General features: G+C 33.9%; 2 protein-coding genes across 3 annotated transcripts; both read left to right on the forward strand.

Annotated features, from left to right (window-relative positions):
- The first annotated feature begins 2,977 nt into the window (after nt 1–2,977).
- LOC148205304 (uncharacterized) lies at nt 2,978–7,073 on the forward strand. Of its 2 annotated transcripts, none has more exons than XM_088102950.1 (10): nt 2,978–3,424; nt 3,512–3,667; nt 3,734–3,865; nt 3,935–4,073; nt 4,183–4,221; nt 4,327–4,401; nt 4,482–4,541; nt 5,167–5,189; nt 6,359–6,449; nt 6,835–7,073. In XM_088102950.1, the coding sequence occupies exons 1-10, from the start codon at nt 3,150–3,152 to the stop codon at nt 6,883–6,885; spliced, it is 1,041 nt and encodes a 346-aa protein (XP_087959076.1). In that variant the 5' UTR covers nt 2,978–3,149; the 3' UTR covers nt 6,886–7,073. The 2 variants fall into 2 exon arrangements, with proteins under 2 accessions (XP_087959076.1, XP_087959075.1); XM_088102949.1 differs by having other exon boundaries at nt 2,987–3,424; nt 5,167–5,231.
- Nucleotides 7,074–10,940: 3,867 nt separating this feature from the next.
- Nucleotides 10,941–13,581, forward strand: LOC124843989 (protein indeterminate-domain 14-like). The gene is made up of 3 exons (XM_047320835.2): nt 10,941–11,368; nt 11,572–11,971; nt 12,586–13,581. The coding sequence occupies exons 1-3, from the start codon at nt 11,230–11,232 to the stop codon at nt 13,361–13,363; spliced, it is 1,317 nt and encodes a 438-aa protein (XP_047176791.1). The 5' UTR covers nt 10,941–11,229; the 3' UTR covers nt 13,364–13,581.
- Nucleotides 13,582–15,733: the final 2,152 nt, after the last annotated feature.

Consider the following 15,733-nt stretch of genomic DNA (forward strand, 5'->3'; position numbering starts at 1 on the left):
AGAAAAGAATGCAGATCAGTGCTCTGCAATTTCCTTAGAACTGATAAACTCAACTGTGATATGATACAGGGCTTTAGCTATATAAAGTTAAAAGAAGGAAACAACATATTAAAAACAAAATAACTACCTAATCTGTTTAAAACAGAAAACGGAATTACAATAGTAACATAAAGTTAAACAAAATACTGATTTACAATACGTAATACCCCTCAAGTACCTAATGTTAACTTTATCCGAAATATCTTTTAATGACAAAATTATAAAAATGTCAATCGGACAAATGGAGATCGAAACACCAAATATTGGACTTTGCAGCTAACATAGAAAATGTTAAAAAATAACTAGCTCATAAGGCTTTGTTTATTTTTTACCTTTTGTTGAAAAAATTGTTGTTTACTTGGAAGTTGGAATCTTCTTCAATTGTGTGTATAATTAATGATGAATCTCAATTTGGAATATTGGACCATTTTATTTCCTGGGAGAGACTTTCACTCTGATGGTTAATTAACCCATGTTGATGGAAGGGGTTGCCGGAAAGCTCATCATCTATGTTACTGGAGAAAGATAATTCATTTTTAGAGAAGGAAAATGAGTGAACTTGTAGTAAACCTTCTTGTTGATTCTAACATAAGATCTAATTGCTCAAATATGTTGATCTATGTGGTTTTTTTATATATAAAAATAGGTAAATCTGCCTTTTAAATTGTGAGAATAAGTAAATTTTAAAAAAAATTAATAAGATAAAATTGTTCAAATCCTATATAATTGTATAGGAATAAGTAGTGTATCTTTAAACGATTTCTATTTTGTTATATCTGAAAAGTTGAAGTTGTGTATCCCTAAACGACTATAACAAATTATAATCAATTACTAGAAATCATAATCAAATAAGTATTACTGAAATCGTTTTGGGATAAACGACTTTAAGGATGAAGTGTGTGGGATAGACGACTTCAAGAATGAAGTCAAGTGAAGTAGATAATTTCACTCTTAAAATCATCGATATAGTTCATTATTATTTTTGGTAAGTTAAAGTTGTTTAGACGGTGTATGACTTTAACTTTTCAAATATAAAAAAAAAATCAAATTGTATAGAAATATTATTTGGTATGAAAGAATGTAAAACTTACTCAACTTGTCCATTATAATTTTTTTAAAATTTATTTATTAAGACACAGATTTATCTATTTTCGTAAAAGAACCACTCTCTCTTCATGTTTAAGAGATTATGTTAGAATGCCTTTTGATCCTTTTGGTAATGAAAGACTTTTGAACAATTCTTTTTGCATGTTCACATTTTTTGCTCTCTTGCCATAAAGCGTCTAAGTTTAAGTGCTTTTGCTGCCCAAAAACTACTTGTGGAAAATGCATTGATGATGCTGAGTATGCTACATAAAAAATATATTAAAATAATAGTAAACCTTCTTCTACCTATATAAATGTGTATTTTCTTTTGAGAAGATAGTGTAATACCTACTTATTAGATTATATAATTCATCTTACTCGTTAAACAAGCTTTGGAGGGTGTGTATAGCATAAGGGTGTTACACTTCCTTCCCAAGATAAATACACTTCTCAAATGAATTTGTGTGCTATCTTGTAAAACAAACAACAAGGAGAAGCAAAGCATCAAAAACAGGATACAAGTACCTCAGCTATATATTCGAGTGGAAGACAAGGAATGGAGCATTCCTACTACAGATTTCATCGTATTAAGTGATGATTATGAACAAGAGACAAATGTTGGAGACATTTCTAGCGGAAAAAGGTGGAGGAGAATCCTCATATTTCTATTTCTTATTGTTGTTGGCGTTTCTGCACTCCATATTTTTAAAAAGTTTTAGTTTTTATATTTCTGAAAATGTCATTCTTGAATAAATGTATTTCATAAATAATAAATTTTAGTCCTTTAGGGTGCTCTCTTCAAATGTAATATATAAATTGTATGAATAGTTATAATTATTTATTATAAAAGGTAGAATCATTCAGAACATATTATCAAAGTAAGATGAAAAGAGTTAGATAAATTTAGTAAATTATTTTAAAAAGTTAATATAGTAAATATAATGCAATTCAAATAATTTAAAACTAATAACAATTATAATTTGTTATTTTAGTACTATCTCGGAAAACTTAAGCTACCAAAAAAATCATTCATTCTAATTGAAATTGTAATTTTATTAGAAAAAAAAATCATATCTATAGTCGTTATAACTCATACAACTTTATATAATACAAAATTTGAAATTACAAAGTAACACGACTTTTTATCTAAAACCAATAAGAGATATTTTTTATTTATTATATTAATACATCTCTCATCTGATAGCAAAGATAAAGTGAAAAAGAAGATATTTTTCTTAATTTTTTACATGAGATTTTAATAAATGATCTAAAATGATGTATTATTTACTTAATTATAAAACATTTTTCTAATAATTATGTTTTTTATCTTAATATTAAAGATTTTGAGTCAAATACATAATTTAATGTATTGGTTGACATCTAATAACAAGTTGAGATTACTTAGTCATTTTAATATGCATATTTTTTCTATTGAAAATAGAATTTGAAATCAAAATCATCCATGTTAAGTTAAATGGGACAATTTTGATCTTGATTATGATTTATTGATCCATTTCTAATAAGTTTTAACCAAGTAAACATCAATTTCACAGATAGAGTTATGTTTATACTCTTATAATTGACATACAAACTCTTATTTAAATGTAAAAAGACATTATTTGTATCATCTTATTTTTTTCATAGATTGGTAGGTAAAGTAATGGACTTCACAATACTTATTGAACTAACGAGGAGTCTTTTCTTTTAATCTTCTTTGGTAGTACACCATAACACGTGACAAAGATTGTTTTATTTGGAGATTCAATATGAGAACAAACACTTTAGTTTGAATTGTAGGGTATCTTATTCCGATATATGCTAATTATGTAGTGATAATGTTTTGGAAAGATTCAACGATGATTATAATTGATGAAGGGTATGATTACTAGAAATGAAAAATATGAGCAGGAGGAATAGGAATAAGAAAAATATAGCAATTTAGGGAGGAATTGTGCCCTAATTATTTTGTGTAAATGGGCGAGGGAAACACAGACTAAACAAATTGATTGGTTTAATCGAATCGAATGATGGCAACTGTGTCCATGGGAATGGGAATGGGAATGAGAACACTCTCTTACCCACTTCCACTGTTTTCTTCTGCGCCAATTCTCAATCCCTTCCCTTCTCCTCGTAGAACCTTTTCCGTTCTTCAAGCTGCAAGTGTAAATGCGAATGCAAATGCAGATGCAAATTCCCCCTATCACCGTGCCCATGACTTCGATCCAGAGCTGCGATCGGTGCTTGAGCTTGCCACCGATACCGAATTGTCAGAGATTGAAAATATCCTTTTCGGTCCAAGGTCACACTGTAACTCACTACTTTCTTTCGTGCAGTTCAATTCAGTTCTTCTTTCAAGCTCTCTCACAATCCCTTTCCTATCTCACAGTTACTTCAGTCCTTTGCTCAAATCAATCCCATTCTCAAACACAGCCCAGCTCCAGCGTTCCATGATTGGAGTCGATCTGAGCATGCGTCTTCAATTTATAGAAGCTCTCGAGTCCCGATTCTTCTTCCTTGCTGCCGATGCCCGCTCTACATTAAGGTTCTTTTTCATCTTCCACTCTCTCACCCTTTCGCCACATATCTAACTGGCTCTTTCCTCTTCCAGGGGTTGGAGGCCATCTTATAGAAATGTTTTGCTTCACATAAGGACGAAGTTTGATATTCCTTGCTCAACTCGATTGTCAACACACGACCTTGAACTAGAAATTTTTCTCCACCTTTTGCACTCCAACTCTACGTAAGTCAACTGACCTCCTCTCTTCCTAGTCTCTCTCTCATCACCTCTAAAGCTTTTATAGTCTTGTAGTGAAGAACCAGGAAACTACCCTGCCTTCTTCGACGAAAGTGCTGCATCTGAAGGTCAGGGCACTCTGCAGCATGGACTCAGTTCATGGAAACTGCACTCCAAAGTTGGTGCCCAAGATATTCGATCAATTCTTCTGAAGGTTGTATAATCTGTTGCTCAACTGATTCACTTCAGATGCCGCTTCTTTTAATATCGTCTTAAACTTTGAGTGATTGGTCTTTTCCATTTTTATTCCTCTTCTTTTGAAGGGAGGTGGTGTTTTCACGCTGTCCAAGATATACCAATTGGTAAGAGGATGATATCTGTGTTTTATTTATTCTCTCTTTAATGTGTTTCCAAAAGAAAGCATTTTGGGCCTCTTCCTCAAGTCATGACTAGATGCTGACTTGTAGTTAGCGAGGAAATTATCTGGGAAAGTTCTTGTAGAAGCTGCCAACTACCAGGTTAAGAAAGAGTTGGTGAAGAAGGTATAACTGGTGAGATTTCTGGTGCGTTAGTATTTCCAAACAATAACTCCAACATCCATTTTGCACTTTATGATTTACAGGGTGGACAGTTAGCTGTGATTAATTTAGAATCCAGAGCAGCCTTGCTTGCAGCAAAACAGGTGTCTGAAAAGAGAGTTTGATATGCTTCTATTGTTATGCAATTTTTATTTTAATGGTATAAATTTTCAAGTTTATGTCCATATAGGTATATAGAGTGACGTTTTGAAGCTTCAATGTATCATGTCATAACCAAGAGTTTGGAATGTGAACTTCTCATGCATCAGTTAAATAATTAAATATGAAATAAGTATAAATTTGATTCCCCGTCATCTGTATAACTTTATGCACTGTCAGTTAATGAAATGATGTCATACCATTTGAGGAACCAAAGCATTTTTTGTTGTAACAGTTTGACTGGCTTTCTAATATGTGGGGCACTGATTCACTCTTGTATTAACGTTTGCAATTGGACCAAAATTAAATTTCATATGTATTTCTTCCACTTTACTTAGACATTTATGAATCAACCTAAGCCTAATATTAGTTTTGATAATTTAGTTCTATTGCAAGAAAATTTAATATCAAGATTCAATAGTGATTTCTTGTTAGTTACGTCAGCAGAGTTAGTTATTTTCTTTGTTTCATATGTCTATTGTTTTTTCTTTTTCTTGCTAAAACAAACTAATGTTTCTGTTTATGTTGATTTTATAGCATGTTTCTCAACTGATGTTAGATTTATTCCAGGGTTTTCTCGGTGCTGCATCTAGGTACTTGGGCTTTAGAAGCATGCTCACATTACTTGGACCTGTGTATGTCATGCACCTGTTCTTGTTTTATGATTTCAACAATTTTTATCTGCTTTTTATTTTCATAATAATACCATTTCTTTTTCTTTGCTTCTGTTTCATGTTTATAGGAAATACTAAATAATATTTAAACGAGTCCTCTCCTTATTGATATTAAAAAATTCAGATTATAATGAACCTTTCAGGTCTTCACAAAGGGTTTTCCTTTTCATACAAGCTTTATAGTTCTATTTAGTTGAACCCCTCGCATCTTATTCCCCCTATCTAAAGAAAAACGCTAACTATGCCCTCTTTAGTACTTACTATCGGGTGATTTTTACGAGGGACCCAATAGATAGGGATTCTGACCACATAGTTTAGTGGGTCGTACATAAATTTCACATAATAGAAAAGAGTGTCACACATTGTGTTCCTGGCATTTCGCTTAATCTAACAATCCCCCTCTAATTATCCAATTGTCTGTCTGTTTTAAATGTCCCTATTTCCCTTATAATTAAGGAAATTAACAATACACTCGTTGTTGGATGATTTTCACGAGGGACCCAATATATACAGAGTGATGCCCACTTCGTTTAGAAGATCATAAAAGAATTTCACACAATAGCAAAGAGTGTGCTACCTATTTTCTTCCTAGCATTTCTTTTAATCTAACAATCCCCATCTAATTGACTGCCTACTTGTTCGGACTGTGCTTAATTCCCTTCCCTTCTATTCTAACTATATCACTTCCATGTAATTCAACCTTATTCCCTGGGTTGAATTCTGAAAATGTATAAAATATGCATTCTCCCTTTTAGCTTTTTCCACTGCCTTCCGCTGGGAGGTTGACAAACATGGTGAAGACAGCAAATGCACCAATCTGCTTCATAAGTTTTCAAATGGCAAAATTTGTTTGTCCATGACTTCAGCTTGGCCTATTGGTTTAAAAGACCTTAGTTGGTAGATTTGCACTGCCTTGTGTAAACCCAAATATTGGGACAATGATGGGCATGATCCATTCGATAAGAACATTGCTCAATGTTTGGATTTCCATTACCTTGTTCCATGATTCTGTTTTCTTTCTGATTTGGGTACGCTACGAGGCACAATTAGCGAGTATTTCTGTACATTTTATTTGGCTTGTGGAACAGGATTTGGGGAACATTTTTGGCCGATGTTGTCATTCAGATGCTTGGAACAGATTATGCTAGAATCTTACGAACAATTTATGCTTTGGCTCAGGTAAGATATATGTCCTATTCTTCTTCCGTTTTAAGCTTGGCCCGATTAACTTTATGCTATGCCTATATTTGGTTATTTTATTTAAGAGCACTTGTGATCTTTAATTTATATACATATTTTTTTAAATTACCGCTAAAAATTAGATTATTGCTGGTTTTTGGTTCAAAAGACGGCATTGACAATCTGGCATAACTATCCATTCCATTTGTAGAGCCAGTGTCTGTCATCCATGGATGCTTTTGTTTTAGTTTTAATTGAAGAAAATGTGCGCCTTTTGAATTTCAAATTTTTCTGTAGAAATATATAGGCGATACTGAGTTTATGTGAAAGAATTATTATTACTATACTAACTGGTTTTCTTATTTCCACTCTGCTTTTGCTTCAGATACGAGCCATCCGCACATATCGGTTGCCTTCTGACGTTACCGATGAATAATAGCTAAGGACTTTCCTTTCACGGATTTATTTTAGTACTCCTTTTTTTAGATCACGTTGAAGCGGTCGGAGGAACTACATGTTTAGGGCAATACAACCTCCACTTTTCAAAAGTTGTAAATAACTGGTATTAGTATTTGTGCATAAATAGTTGAGAGGGACTAATCGATTTTGTTCTGCGTGGTGCTACTTTCTCTTTCTGCTTGAATAAAAACTTCAGTTTATGAAATCATAAAGTATAAAGATACGAGCCCGAAGATTTGAAAACCAAACTGTTTGCTTCCGTAACTCTGCACTGCAATTGGCATCTTGTTCCGGTGCTGACTCCAAAGTGACTGGAAAAAGTATGCACACGAGCGTTTTCTTTTAGTAAATAATAACAATTTATGTAAAATACAAAAAATATTTATGTGGATTAGGTAGACAATATATAAAGGTATTGATTGATACAAGAGCAGTTTCTTCCGAGCAGTTTCTTCCTGCACATCTATATCTTTCTGCTTGTAACAAAGGTATTGATGTACTAAAGAGTGTATCGTTAGCATTGTTCTTTAGATAGGAGAATAAGAACGAAAGGGTTCAACTAAATGGAATTAGAAAGCTTGTATGAAAAAGAAAAACCTTTTGTGAAGACATGAAAGGTTCATTATAATCTTAATTTAATATCAATAAAGAGAGAACTCGTTTAAATATTATTTAGTATTTCATATAAACACATTTTCATCATATAAAGCCTTTAAATGATGTTTGTGAACCTTTAAGTTCCTACCATGATCCTAAAAACTAATTTTCCTCGGCAATTTTAAGAGTGTAATTTAAAGGCTTTTTCTTAGTACTGACCTTTATTTTCTTTTAATTTAACTGTGCAAACAAAACTCATATTTAAGAGTAACTTGTCCTGCCTTAAAGAAGAGCAAATATCAAATTACTTTCAAAATGATTTTACAATGTTATTTCTTACTATAATCTTTATTTTAATATAACACATTATTTTAAGCAGCTATTAATCTTTGACCATCAAATTAAAAGAAAATGAAGTATGAGATGTGTTTAAAATAAGTAGACGCCTGCCTCTCCATCCAATCTTTATTTTCTTTTTATCTAACAATTACAGTGAAAACTCATCTTTGATCATTAGATTAAAAATAGTGGAAGATGGGAATTAGAAATAACTCTTTTAAAACTACTATTGATATGACTATATTTTCTCAAAAAGGAAGAGAGAAGAGTTAAAAGATTGTAACGCAACGACAGACGAATAAGAACAAACAAGTGAAAGCAGAGGTGGAGAACCGCAGGAGCATGGAAACCCTATTGTTTTAGTGCTACAACACGCTGACCAAAGAGGTTGGATAAAGGCTTAAAAGAGATTATGTTACATGTCACTGTTTCAAAAGTAAGTTTTTCAATTATTTAAATATATCAGCTAGATTTTGACTAATATAATTTTATTTTGGCCACAAATAATATTAGTTTACCCTACCTATATTTGAATTAGTATTTTTCATATATGCTTAATTAAAATGATTTTAACTTGACCCATCTTCATTTATACTATATTTGGATTAAATAATAAAAGTGTAATAAAAAGAGCATAACGAGAAGCAAAAGAAAAAAAAAAGAGAAAATAAATAAATAAAATTTACGTGTTAAACTTTCTTTGTTTGAACTATTTCTAATATTCTAATTAAACTATTTCTAAATGAAACCTCACTAAATTGTGTGAACTACCTTAATATCAATCATGCATGTCTTTAACTTAATTTTAAACAAAAATGTATCGAATTTAGTCTCTAAAATAAGATATAAAATCTTCGAGAACTGAGTTGTTACTTTGTAGATATTTTATATTATTAAATAATAATCGAATTAATATATCTTTTTGAGAGTAAGAGTATTATCTCTTATCAAATGTATAGATGGAAGGATAAATTTAGTTTAATCCTTGCAAAAGTAATCTTATATGATTAGTTGTTTCTGTTAATCAATAATAGGAAGACTTGGTGAATCGGTTTTCAGTTGGGTGATTATGATCTAAACTAAAATTGTGTGATTATGGTGATGGTTTTAAAGACACACAAAGACGATGTTAGCGTAAGACGAGATGAAAATAACTTGAGCTTACCCTTTTTCTAGAAGATCTTAGCCTAATCTAAAAGAGTATTAAATTTGAGGGATAGAAAATAGTTTGATGGATGGAATAATAGGAAAATGATTTTGCGTATAGGAGTGTTTCCTTGGGTGAGAAGTTACTGTCATATATATTTCTCTTATATTTGATGATATACACATTAAATATTGTAATATATTATTAAGAGCGTAAGAGGAATGGAATATTTGCATTGCATCATAAGAAGTAAGATTCAAGATTTCCATAATGGGAGAGAGAGTGTATTTTGTTATGTCTGCATGGTACAATACAGGCCTACAAATACAAACAAATACATAAAGGACAAATAAGCATCGCCGAATAGTGAATGGGCCCCACTTACACCCTTCATCAATCAAATTATTAAACACATACAGCTACCATTATTCACCATTTACGTAACAATTCAAATCCCATCTTATTCATCATTTTAAATACTATAATTAAATAATTTTCTCAATCTACTTTTTCTTAATATCATATATTTTTACTGTAACTTTTATTCTTTTTAAGAAAATTATTTAATTATAGTATTTAAAATCTTAAATGGAAAGATACGAGAATACAACAGATGTACTTATTTCCTGATAAAGATACGAGTGTGAGTATCTAAATGGAAGTAAATAGATAATTTGTGTCTGATAATGTGACGTAATCATATTTTTAACATGAATCAAATTAGATACATACATTATAGTTTTATATATATATTCCTCTTATATGTGACTGAAATTAATAACTAATATAATAGTATTTAAATAATTAATTTAATTCTAATTTTCTTGGTTCCAAAATGTTAAACAATTTGAATCCAAGGCTTAATTATGAAAAACAGATATAAATTGATTAATTTATTATTGATTTTCAGAACTTTTTAATGGGTTCGTTAGTGAACGCCACTAATCATTCTCGATGTTTCCAAAATTTGAATGTAGGCACTTGTAAAAGAAAGTTAATTCATGATCTTCTTTGAAATTAAAAAGCTAATCACATAGCCTTCGTGTTAATTTCACGTTAAACATGTAAAACGAAAGCCATTAAAATGGATTCAATCCTTGAAGTTCACACTGTCATCTTCCTCATTTATTAATTCAAAATCAATAGTTAAAATCATGACAATAAATATATTATATATCACGATATCTTAGAGGTGGAAAAATATGGTTTACAAATTCACACAAACAAACTCAATGAGAAATTTGAAAAGGAATTTTAATATCTATAAAATAAAATAAAATAAAATCGAAGTGTTTATGCATGAATCTTGGTTCAGTATTTGTGGATATACTCTTTCTTTTTCTTCTTTTCAGGCAGAAAGCTTAAAGATTTGGGTGGTAAAGGTGATATTTGCCCTACCTGCATAAATTACCATAGATTCTGGTGAGAAAAACAGTAGTGGGTCTCTTGTTGAAGTCGAGGTAAAATGATGATTAATGCAGAACAGTATAGGTGTTGGGGGCCTATGAACAATATTGTGAAGATTACGAAGCTCAAGTACAAAAGACAATGTTGGCAGTTTTTACTTGCAACTGTTAAGTAAGGTGATGCCCCTGGTTTACCAAAAAGCAAAAACACGTTGGACAGAAAAAAGATGATGACTTGAATGCCCTTGAGGGTGACTTCACATCCTCATTATCGCTTTTGAAAAAGGTGCCTGCTGAAGTGAAATTAATTAGAAATGGTGTGTGTGGGTACAATGGTCTATAAACATGTATCTGCCCTCTCTCTTATGAGTTTCTAACTAGTTCTAAGACACAGAAGAAATAAGAAGGCTAAGTAGTAGTGCGTGAGAATGAGATGGATGTTGAGGGGAGTGTGACAAAAATAGGAAGCTTACGTGTGTATTTGGGGGCTTCGCCTCTCTATTTATGCATGCAAACCAAAGCAACAAAAATTTTACTGTGTGTTTGTGGGGATGTTTTTCTTCTGGACCCATTTCTCTGTCTCTTTTTCAAACTTTATTAGCTATCCCTGTTCAATATACGAGCAAGAGAGAAACCCAGAGATAGAGAGAGAAAGCTGTTGGAAAAAGCTCAAAGTTTAAAAGCAAGTTAAAAGAAAGCTGAGTCTGGTAACCGAAAGAGGAAAAAATAAATAAAGCTTTTCCCTTCCTCTTTTCTCTTAGCTTCTTCATCACCTTCTCTCTTATTCCTTAACCTCTCCTTCTCTTAATTCTATCTTCCTATTATCATACAAATGGCCTCCCTTGTAAGGATTGACACGTTGCTCAAAACCTCATCTCCCTCCTCTCTTCCCACTTCCCAGCCCTTTTCCTTTGCCCAGAATGCTACCACTCCCACTAATAAAAGAAAGAGAAGGCCTGCAGGAACACCAGGTGCACGATTACTTCTAACTTCTATAACTTCTAATCTAATCTCCTTTTTTTTCTTAATTAGATTCTTTTACTGATTGTTATTTACTCCCATCACATGAATCTATTCCTATTCTCCAAGAGTAATTAAAGTTATGTTTAATGATGGGAGAATTCATTAATTCATTCGTTTGATGATGGGTTCGGGTGAATTAAACTCAACACAGATCCAGATGCAGAAGTCGTGTCCCTCTCACCCAAGACCTTGCTTGAATCAGATCGTTTCGTCTGTGAGATCTGCAACCAGGGATTCCAGCGGGACCAGAACCTTCAGATGCACCGGCGCCGCCACAAGGTGCCCTGGAAGCTCTTGAAGAGGGAGACGCCACTGGTGAAGAAGCGAGTCTTCGTTTGCCCGGAGCCTACTTGCTTGCACCATGACCCTTGCCACGCTCTGGGTGATCTTGTCGGCATAAAGAAGCACTTCAGAAGAAAACACAGCAGTCACAAGCAATGGGTCTGCGAGAGATGCTCCAAAGGCTACGCAGTGCAGTCTGATTACAAAGCTCATCTTAAAACGTGTGGCACCCGAGGCCACTCTTGCGATTGTGGCCGCGTTTTCTCAAGGTATATCCATCTACACAACAACGCCACCTTTTTCTTTCCCTCCTCATCCAAATCTTCCATTAACTTAATACACATCTCTATCCTCCTCTTATATTTTATTCGCCTTTTGACTTTATCAAAAGGCCAGATGTATTTTTTGGAATCGAAATAAAGCCATCTATGGGGGAAGCAAAAGAGAATCATAAATATATAAATAAATTAACGTTTACTAGTATTTGACTGATGGAACCTTAAACAAGTCTTCAACCTAGCTGTTTCTTGACAGCTGGGAACACACGGTTCCCAAAGCTCACAGATATATATTTTCATCAACACCTTCCGCCATTCCTTTTTACGCACCTTCTCTCATTAAACCTTTGCGACATTGTACTGTATTTCTTCAAGAACCTTGTATTGAATACCAGCTGAGAACAAGCTGCCTCAAAATGACATCAGTTTGTTGTCTTCTTTTAGTGGAAACTGAAACATCTCTCCCACCTCTTGACTTCTTTTCCAAGAACCTTTATATGAACAACTTTTTTTCGATTCTTTTTATTACTTTTGCAAGGAAGGATCTCATGAGCTTTTCAAAAGGTACGGAATGATTCTTTGTGACCTCTCAATATTGTTTGTAGGGTGGAGAGCTTTATTGAACACCAAGACGCGTGCAACGTGGGGCGGTTGCGGTCAGAAACGCAGGCAGTGCAAGCTGCTGCATGCTTGTCTCGAACAGCTTCAAGCCCTTCTAGCGAAAACAATTTCAGCACACGTGCTCCTTTGCAAATCGGTGTAATAATTCCGAAGCTCCCGGAAACAGTAGTAGAACCGGCCTTATTCAGCAACACTACCACGACACAAACCAACAACGACAACAAAGTGAACAAGCTCCAGCCCAACCTTGAGCTTCAGCTCTCTACAGCCCCTCCTATTGAAATGATCGGGGCTGCTTCAGGCACTGGCAATAAGAGAGAGGGAAACCCCTCTGCACAGTTGCAGTTATCGATAGGGTCATTGGAAAAAGGGTGCATGAGGGAGAAGTCATTGGGAGGAAGGTTTGAAGATGAGGCACGTGAGCAGCTGAGGATAGCGGTGGCGGAAAAAGCGTATGCGGAAGAGGCAAGGAAGCAAGCCAAGAGGCAGATGGAGCAGGCGGAACTGGAGTTCACTAATGCCAAAAGGATAAGACAACAAGCGCTAGCGGAACTGGACAAAGCCTGCGCCTTGAAGGACCACGCAATCAAACAGATCCATTCAACTATGCTTCAGATCACCTGCCTTGCTTGCAAGCACCATTTCCAATCGCCAACCGTAACGTGTACTGCTCCTTCCGACCAGACTTCTTTCGTCTTCAGTTACATAACAACAGACGCTGCCCAAGTTGGAAAGCATCGTGTCAAACCCATTAACTCATAGACATCATCTCCTCTCTCTCTCTCTCCTTCTACATTTTTCATACCAATCTTATTTTTTCTTTGCCTTTCGTTATTGTCGTATCATCATGTTGTTTTTCCTACCTTAATTAATATCCTTTGTGAGGCAAGTGCTACGGTTATGTACGTGGGATTAATAGCCAGCGAGGTGGTGGAAAAACGTATGTTCTTAGTAATGTAAATTATTCGCATTTTGTGCCATTTTATCAGTGCAGTAATTAAAAGTGGTATAAATACAGATATATTATATGATGAGTAATATGGTTAACCGTTGGGTTCTTTAATTAATTAGTAGCTACTAGTTATATGATCTTGAAGCGGTATATATATATATATAATATCGTGGAGGGTGTGATGATGTGTACAGTAGTACTTGTACATATGTGCGTATATATATATATATATATATATATATGTAGTGATTTCATTCTCGTTAGGTTTTTCTCTCGTGCATTGCAATGAATGAGAGTCAGAGAAGCACTGAATTCCCCACCCTTTAGTTTTGGTTGTTTTGGATTATGTGTTTGGACTATGTGTAGATCTTTGTTGGTGGTGTAGGGCAGAAAGCGGAGTCCTTAACAAGCATTAAAGGATTGTACTGAGGAAAATAAAGTTAGAAAAAGGAAATTCAAAAAGGAAATGAATACACACTGCAGAAATACACTGGTGAGAGAGGAAGAGAGAGAAAAGGGAATCCAGATAGTGTAGTCCTTCCTTTGGACTGCTATTCTGGCGACTTATAAATGTGAATAAAAAGCAGCATGTTTTTCAGTGCCACTGTGTGAGGGGTTAATGACAGTCGCAGACTCAGTCGTCCCTGTCAACTCTCTCAAACCATTCAGACACAAACAAACTCTATTCATGATGACCACCTTAACGTCTCTTGCATCTGAATCAGGGCCATGACAGTAGTGGGGCGCAGAGAGAAGCAGCATCTTTCCAAATATGCAGAGACCATTCTAAGCTTTTGGGGTTACAAACCAATTACTTGTGATGTAAAAATCCATTTTTATTATTATCATTATGTTCTTCTTTCTTCTGTGGTCCTCTTTCATCGCGAGAACCAATACAAAAAGCCGTAGAAAGGCCAAAGATACGAGCAGCTTAAAGTGCCGTATTTCTTTTGTTTCCTCAGCTGCTGTAGCTTTTTATCTTGGACCATGTGCTTCTTCTCTCTCGTCTATGCATCGTTGTAATTGCTTGGCTCAGTTTCAGTTTCCTCTCCACTTTTTTACCTGACGCACAAACATTGCATTTCCTCTATATAATTATTACCAACCGGTGAGCTTGCACTGTCAATTGACTCGGCCTTTTTCCCATTCTATAACTATAACCAGCTGCTTTCTTTCTTCACATTAACTCACTGCTTCACTTCAGTCCCATTTCACAACCCTTTTCATCATCTATAAATTCACAAAAACGGTAAACCATCATGCTAACTATATCTTGCGTCTCCATTATGCCACACCAATTTCCTGCATATCTTCACAATCAAATATGACTTGTTATTGGGACCAAACCTTTCTTTCACTGTGTCGAAAATGAAAGTTTTTAGGATTTGTGTTCGATGTCAGCATCAAATTGAGGTACCAACACCCCGTGATTTTCTATTACTAGAGGAATTCTGCATACTTACGCAGTAGTCATAATGATAATAACTACTATCGTTTAAATTTGTGAGTCGTATTAGATTTTTTTTTGGTTGAATGGGGTCTATATTTATATATATAGACACGCATACAATGATGAAACACTTCCATAAATAGAGGAAGGTACAGTCAGCCAAAACACCAAACTTAATTATAAATGTACCCCAATTGTTATTTGAATTATGTACCTGTATATGACAGTTGTGTTTTCTTTAAAAATAACTTTTTGCATAATCATAGTCTATCATTCGTTTATGTTAACATAGATAGTATACTATAGGTTTTGATATATCTGAAATGCAGTGAGACATCTATATATGATATATTGCCAAAACTAGTAACATGGATAATATTCTACAGGTCGTCCTTCTAAATACAATCCAATCTAATACAACTTTTTCCCGTGCGTATAATATTCCCATGCTACCTTTTGATTAAAATATTATCTGGTTATTCATTTAACAACTTTGTTCAGCAAACTGTTGCAATGCACACCGCAGTTGTAGACTCAGAAAGATAAATGGCGCCACTGCATCATGTTTCTTTTGTGTTACTTGGTATATATTACTGCCAGCTTAAATTAGGTTTTAGAAAATATTAATAGATGTGCAATTCAAGTAGATATATGTATAGGAGTGGGAGTAGTTACAGTAGGGTTCATTACAGCGTACTAATCCTTTAGATAGTTATTATCAAAAGAAACT

The sequence above is a fragment of the Vigna umbellata genome, chromosome 1, assembly GCF_029865625.1.
Source record: "Vigna umbellata cultivar VRB3 chromosome 1, Vumbellata_1.0, whole genome shotgun sequence".
Classification (NCBI taxonomy): domain Eukaryota; kingdom Viridiplantae; phylum Streptophyta; class Magnoliopsida; order Fabales; family Fabaceae; genus Vigna; species Vigna umbellata.